This window comes from Schistocerca americana, chromosome 1 (genome assembly GCF_021461395.2).
Source record: "Schistocerca americana isolate TAMUIC-IGC-003095 chromosome 1, iqSchAmer2.1, whole genome shotgun sequence".
Lineage (NCBI taxonomy): Eukaryota > Metazoa > Arthropoda > Insecta > Orthoptera > Acrididae > Schistocerca > Schistocerca americana.
This window is the reverse complement of record NC_060119.1, coordinates 739,998,367-740,006,477: the sequence shown is the minus strand read 5'-3', so window position 1 is coordinate 740,006,477 and position 8,111 is coordinate 739,998,367. Positions and strand designations below refer to the sequence as shown.

Genomic DNA, 8,111 nt, shown 5'->3' with positions numbered 1-8,111 from the left:
TACAGTTATTGATTTTTCAACCAAATACCAGGCATCTCGTAGATGGGCAGAGAGAGTCACAATTGGAAATATTTGGGAGAGAATTTCCATTTCCGGTATTTGCCCAACGACCAAGTGAAATCTCCCGAAAATCTCGATCTGACCTGGGGGAATAGAAACTATTTTTAATTTAATTCTGCGTCACTATGTCCAAGATAGCCTAGCGTGCGTGATGGTGTGTGTGTTTGTGTGGATATAGACACGTGTAGTGTGCTGTATCTGTCTCGCTGAAATATATGACCAACATAGTGAAACAAAATTTCGTATGTATCGAGACTTTTCCACATAGCCCTCGATGGCATGCTAAACGACGTGAAAACGATTGTCTAGCTCAGTGGCAGTTTAAGAGTACTGGATTGAGATTGTTCCTGTACTGGGCGTGTTCTGTTGCTGCAATGAATGCCATGTTGATATATCTTTGTGTGTTAAAGGATGTATTCATCGGCAGAAGACCACAAGCCGCAGCCGCAGCCGTTACACGGGGCTCTGCCGCCTGCCTACGGGGTTGGTGGCCCCTCCAGTTCGTCACCACACACAGCTGTTGTGTTTACCACAGCGTGTAAGTACAGCTTCGTAAGACCTCGGGTCACATCGGTGTGCCAACTAATTTTCATTATCTGTATAGGTGTGTGTGTGTGTGTGTGTGTGTGTGTGTGTGTGTGTGTGTGTGTGTGTGTGTGTGCTGGGAATGGGGGGGGGGGGGGGGCAAATGAAATAATTCACTGATTTCCTGTAATGTGAATTTAGTATACACCATACAGCTAAACCGTTAAACAACTTGTGCACCTATAGTGTGGGGTGGTGTGTTAGGCAGTCAGTGCCTCTATTGTGCTACAAACAGAAATAATTCATTAATACCGAAATTCCTAAATATGGGCCCAGTTTTATAGTTTCTGCTTTCTGTAAACAATTTCGTTCTTTGAATGTGGAAGAAGATATCATTTAGCTGGGAAGAAATTAGTCTAACTTTGCCATAAGTCCATTTACGACCAGTGGTTCAGGTTCAGTGTAGGCTGCCATAGCAATCGGCCACAGATTAGCCTCTAATTATTATTGCTATGTTGCAACCACTGTGCATCACATGTTAAGGAAAAAAGAGAAACATAGTAACTTTGAAAAAGAAGGGGGCATTTGTTTAGTTTCTTTTTAGACTCCAATAATTTTACAAATAATTTGCGAATGTTTTTTATTCTTCATTTCCACAGTTCTGGAACAAATCCTTTCATGTGATCCATAAGAATTATTTTTCCAGCCCTGTCTTTAACATGGAGGAGTAGAGCATTTCTCAATATGAGGTGGTTTTTAAGTCTTCTTAAATCCTTGAATGACCTCTTAGAGGAGCTGATGATAAACTGTCATACTCAGAATGAGCTATCGGATAACTTCATAAAACATTTCGTCAGCCCTAGCACGTTCAGGATGAAGTCTTCTTTCAGTAGAGAATACATTGCACCAGTCGTAATGATTCGCAACATTTCGAACTGTGCCTGAAGTCTGTCAGAGTCTTCAGTGTTCAGTGTGTTCTTCAAGCAACTCTACCAAAAATTTTTTGAAAACATAGTCAGCGATCTTAAAATTTGATAAAATTAAAATTTAAAACAGTCTTGATCGCAGTCATGTTAAAACATTTTTTTTGGAGTGAGTGACCGGTTTCGGCTCTGTGAAAGAGTCATCTTCAGACTCCAAAGCAGTGGATGGGCACTCCTAGATGAGTTCCGTCGACACTCGACACTCGTGTAACTCCAGAGCAGTTATATGAGCGTGGAGGGTCGACGGTCACTCACTCCAACAAAAGCTGCTCTTCAGCCGAAAGACATAGAACAAACAATAGAAGACATTTAAAAAGAACAAAGGAGAGAATATGGTGGACATAGATATAAAAAAGGGGAACATCATGGAAGGCAATAGACAAAAAACGGGGGTGACCATAAAATGGAGATTAAAAAACTGTTAAAACTGTTTAAAAGTAGCACACACAAAAAGCCACACACTGCGACAATTAAAAGAACGCAAGGCACAGTATGACTGGAGCATGAAAGGTATCGACGGATGGTGTAGCACATAACAAACACTGACGGCGAGCCTCAAGGCAGTACACAATTGCCGGCCACGGTGGTCTAGTGGTTCTAGGCGCACAGTCCGGAACCGCGGGACTGCTACGGTCGCAGGTTCGAATCCTGCCTCGGGCATGGATGTGTGTGATGTCCTTAGGTTAGTTAGGTTTAAGTAGTTCTAAGTTCTAGGGGACTGATGACCGCAGAAGTTGAGTCCCATAGTGCTCAGAGCTATTTTTGAAAGTACACAATTAAAATCACACCTCTTGACGCACAGGAGAAACAGCACTAAACACAACACTGATGTGGCACACTGACGATGATCAAAACAGAGGATCTTCCAGGCACAAGGAGATGAGGGAGACTGGAAGAAGGGAGGGAGGGGAAGAGATGGCGGAGATGAGCGGGGGGCGCGCTGAAGAGGGCCAGGTAGGGAGGGATGTGGGAAGGAGAGGAAAGTATGGGGTGCAGGGTCACAGGGGGGGGGGGGGAAGGAGGAAAATCCGCTCTGGGAGAAGGAGGGAAGAGGAAAAAAGGGAGCCCTGGGGAGAGGGGGGGGGGGAACCCCCGGGGGGAACCCCACCCATTAGCATTCTTTCTTGTGGGGATTAAAAGGCGCAGACTATAAATCAGTCGAAGCGAAGGGAAGGACAGGACAAAATGTAGTCGGACTTGAAGTTTAACATTGCCTGACAGCTGATGATTGTTCCAAGGATACGATAGTTTGATTCCTTTATAAAATGAATAAACCAAAATACTAATCGAATATTTGCTGATGTAAGCATAATTTTTATCGCTTGGCTTTTCCATTAGATATTATGTACATCGATAACGGTAAATGAATTTCCCAATTTGACGACCCTCTCCATGTTCATAAGCATTTTCCACGCAACGTGTTTGTGTATAAGTATACAGGGTGGTCCATTGATCGTGACCGAGCCAAATATCTCACGAAATAAGCATAAAACGAAAAAACTACAAAGAACGAATCTCGTCTAGCTTGAAGGGGGAAACCAGATGGCGCTATGGTTGGCCCGCTAGATGGCGCTGCCATAGGTCAAACGGATATCAACTGCATTTTTTAAAATAAAAACCCCACTTTTATTATATATTCGTGTAGTATGTAAAGAAATGTGAATGTTTTAGTTGGACCACTTTTTTCGCTTTGTGATAGATGGCGCCGTAATAGTCACAATCATATGGCTCACAATTTTAGCCGAACGTTTGGTAACAGGTAGGTTTTTTAAATTAAAATATAGAAAGTAGGTATGTTTGCACATTTTATTTCGGTTTTTCCAATGTGATACATGTACCTTTGTAAACTTAGCATTTCTGAGAACACATGCTGTTACAGCGTGATTACCTGTAAATACCACATTAATGCAATAAATACTCAAAATGATGTGCGTCAACCTCAATGCATTTGGCAATACGTGTAACGACATTCCTCTCAACAGCGAGTAGTTCGCCTTCCGTAATGTTCGCACATGCATTGACAATGCGCTGACGCATGTTGTCAGGCGTTGTTGATGGATCACGATAGCAAATATCCTTCAACTATCCCCACAGAAAGAAATCCGGGGACGTCATATCCTGCGAATGTGCAGGCTATGGTATGGTGCTTCGACGACCAATCCACCTGTCATGAAATATGCTATTCAATACCCCTTCAACCGTATGCAAGCTATGTGCCGGACATCCATCATGTTGGAAGTACATTGCCATTCTGTCACGCAGTGAAACATCTTGTAGTAACATCGTTAGTACATTACGTAGGAAATCAGCATACATTGCACCATTTAGATTGCCATCGATAAAATGGGGGCCAATTATCCTTCCTCCCTTAATGCCGCACCATACATTAACCCGCCAAGGTCGCTGATATTCCACTTGTCACAGCCGTCATGGATTTTCCGTTGCCCAATAGTGCATATTACGCCGGTTTACGTTACTGCTGTTGGTGAATGACGCTTCGTTGCTAAATAGAACGCGTGCAAAAAATCTGTCATCGTCCCGTAATTTTTCTTGTGCCCAGTAGCAGAACCGTACACGACGTTCAAAGCCGTTGTCATGGAATTCTTGGTGCATAGACACATGGTACGGGTGCAATCGATGATGATGCAGCATTCGAAACACCGACGGTTTTGAGATTCCCGATTCTCGCACAATTTGTCTGCTACTGATGTGCGGGTTAGCCGCGACTGCAGCTAAAACACCTACGTGGGCATCGTCACTTGTTGCAGGTCGTTGTTGACGTTTCACATGTGGCTGAACACTTCCTAACGTAACTATCCAGAGAACGGTCCGGACATTTGAATGATGTCGTCCAGGATACCGAGCACCATACATAGCACACGCCCGTTGGGCATTTTGATCACAATAGCCATACATCATCAAGAAATCGACCTTTTCAGCAATTGGTAAACGATCCATTTTAACACGGGTAATGTATCACGAAGCAAATACCGTCCACACTGGCGGAATGTTACGTGATACCACGTACTTCTAGGTTCGTGACTATTACAGCGCCATCTATCACAAAGCGAAAAAAGTGGTCGAACTAAAACATTCACATTTCTTTACGTACTACACGAATATGTAATAAAAAATGTGGGTTCCTATTTAAAAAAAAAAACGCAGTTGATATCCGTTTGACCTATGGCAGCGCCATCTAGCGGGCCAACCATAGCGCCATCTGGTTTCCCCCTTCAAGCTAGACGAGTTTCGTTCTTTGTAGTTTTTTCGTTTGATGCTTATTTCGTGAGATATTTGGCCCAGTCACTATCAATGAACCAATCTGTACAGGCGTCATTACATTGTGCTCTCACTATTTCTAAGGGGAGCATTCAGCATGCTGAAAAGGCAGCAAGAGTACTTGTTACTGCTAAACTTTGCTAAGGGCAGTCCACTCTCTGCACCTGTACATGGTGCATCTTTGCATTGAGTCTCCGTGTCATGTGTCATCTTTGAGACACCCAGTGGAAGACAATGTGTGACACCGACTTATCAGCTGCTAACCAGATGATACCTTTACGCCGGAGAATACGAATTACTAACATTCAGACGTTTCTTAGTTTCTAGTTATCCGCCCATTCCGTTGAGCGCAAATGGGCATTATCGCCGCGGATTCGTGGCACTTCCGACCAGCCAGTTTTAAAAAAAAAAGTTCAAATGTGTGTGAAATCTTATGGGACTTAACTGCTAAGGTCATCAGTCCCTAAGCTTACACACTACTTAACCTAAATTATCCTAAGGACAAACGCACACACCCATGCCCGAGGGAGGACTCGAACCTCCGCCGGGACCAGCCACACAGTCTATGACTGCAGCGCCTAAGACCGCTCGGCTAATCCCGCGCGACCCAGCCAGTTTTGTACAAGAGCTTTCCCTAACGGTTGCGGCCTTCTTTGACGCGACAACTGCAACGGTATTCACCTAAATGTTGTACAAGAACAGTGGTTTGTTGGGATTTACCTTATAGATGGTAACATTGTTAAAAGGCCCAGATACAACGATGACATGTGCAGATGTCGGAACATTTTTAAAGGTTGGCATGTCTGAAAACAGAATATTTTGCAGGATACCACTTGATAATCGCCTTGAACAGAAATTTCAGTAGTGAAAATTCATAACCTCAACAGTCACTGGCGATTATAGTGTCTTCCAAAAAGTGTTACGTGACTGTGAAACCCAGCCATGAGAACTGAAACGAACCGTTTTCTTTAATGCGACCTGCGTGACGTTCAAGCACACGGGCCACCTGTGTAGAACGGTTTGCAGAATTCCTAGCACGAATATTAAATCGCTAACTTCGGTATTCTGTAAGCGATTAGGACGTTACGTGTGGACAGCCTACCCTTTACATTCCACTTGTGCCACATATTGGTGTTTTGTTGTCCATTTGTAGAGTATTTACACAACTGAGAATTTCAGATCGATTTAGTGATGACAGTCTGATCTGAAGCACAGCGAGAGGTCTATGTTGGATTGAAGGTGAGAGTCTGGATGTGAGTTGACGAAGCCAACTAAGGCAAATGTGAATTTTTTGTTATGAAGACAGACACGCAGCGCGAGTTTCAAGTTGGGTTATAAGCTGATAGCTTTAGTGGAAATAACATCATGTAACACCTTATGCAGTTGTTCGACTAATGCTTTATTTTGCGATTGGTTTCGGTAAAAGACCGTTATCTAACACTAACTTTTGTTAACAGCAAGAGCTAAAAAAAATATGTCAAAAATATAATACTCATAAATAATGTTCAACTATGCAGACACTCCACGTATTTACATCTGAATGAAAAAACATTTTATAAATATAGACTAGTTAGTCGAGTTCAGCTGCACTTCATTAACACATGTACATTGTGAGATTGCTCTGACGTTCCATGTGACTATGTATCATGTGCGTATTGCCAATGTGTGAACTAATGTCGTCTAACCAAGCACTATCAGTGCAGCTTTAATAGGCCTGGCCTGAAAATGACCTTGGTAGTTCGAAACTAGTTGTCAGCTTAATAAAATGCAACTGTGACGGTATTACGATGAAGAATTTTTTACATTATTGCTCTGCTACACACCAACAAATAATCAGTAAGTGAAATCAAATTAAGCATGCGTATCATCAAAACCAGCTGCAAATTAAATACATTTTGAAATAGAAGCTGCTGGAAAATAACACAAATTTACATTTCCAAAACGGGTAAAACAGTTAAGACGTTAAAGAAACTCAATTCATTTGCAAGTATCGCAAGTTCTATGGTAAAAGGCCTTCTGTTTCAAGGTAGACGACGGTACACAACAGAGCAAGTATGGCTTAACTGTACTAATGTTATATAAATATAAATATATGAGATCCACATCGCAGTGGACAACGGCGCTCAGGCTGATGCCGTGTTCCTTGATTTCAGTAATGCATTTGATACCGTCCCGCACTGACGTTTATGAAAGAAATACGAGCTTACGGACTATCGGAGCAGACTTGCGATTGGATTCAATACTTTCTTGCACACAGTACTCAACACGTCGCTCTTAACGGAACAAAATCGACAGATGTAAAGGTAATATCCGGAGTACCACAGGGAAGTGTGATAAGACCATTGCTGTTCACAATATATGTAAATGATCTAGAAGAAAGCGCCGGATGCTCTATAAGGTTATTTGCAGATGATGTAGCTGTCTATACAAAAGTAGCAAAGCCAGAAGATAGTAAGAATTTGCAGAATGACCTGCAGAGAATTAATGAATAGTGCAGGCTCTGACAGTTGACCCTGAACATAAATAAATGTAACATATTGGGCATACATAGGAAAAGAAATCCACTGCTGTACAGCTACACTACTGATGACAAACATCTGGAGACAGCGTCGGCAGTAAAATATCTAGGCGTAACTATCCAGAGCGACCTTAAGTGGAATGACCACATAAAACAGATAGTGGGAAAAGCAGACACCAGACTCAGCTTCATCGGAAGAATCTTAAGGAAACGTAAATGCCACGAAAGAAGTGTCTTATAAGGCGCTTGTTCACCCTACTCTTGAGTAATGTTCATCTATTTGGGATCTCTATGAGGTAGGACTGATAGAGGAGATAGAGAAAATTCATCGAAGAGCGGTCCGTTTCGTCACGGGATCGTTTAGTTGGCGAGAGAGCGTTACGGAGATGCTAAACAAACTCCACTGGCAGACGTTACAAGCGAGGCGTTTTGCATCACGGAGAGATTTACTATTGAAATTTCGGGACAGAACTTTTCAGGGAATGTCGGACAATATATTACTGCCCACCACATACATACGAGGAGGAAATTCGAGAAATTAGAGCCAGTACAGAGGCTTAGCGACACTTATTCTTCCCACGCACTATTCTCCAGTGGAACAGGGATGAAGGGATCAGATAATTGTACCGAAAGTACCCTGCCCCTCACATCATGAGGTGGCTTGCGGAGTATAATGTAGATGTAGATCCAAATATTTATAAAAATATATAGCATTTTACTCACCATAAAATTCCCTACCTGAAGAG

General features: G+C 42.6%; 1 protein-coding gene across 1 annotated transcript in view; it reads left to right on the top strand.

The window, feature by feature from the left end:
- Window positions 1-471: 471 nt before the first annotated feature.
- The window catches only part of LOC124593963 (lipopolysaccharide-induced tumor necrosis factor-alpha factor homolog), a 44,592-nt gene continuing 36,952 nt past the window's right edge, over window positions 472-8,111 (top strand). Inside the window, exon 1 of the mRNA XM_047132314.1 lies at window positions 472-598. Coding sequence (XP_046988270.1) covers window positions 472-598 — 127 coding nt within the window. The remainder of the gene's footprint in view (window positions 599-8,111) is intronic.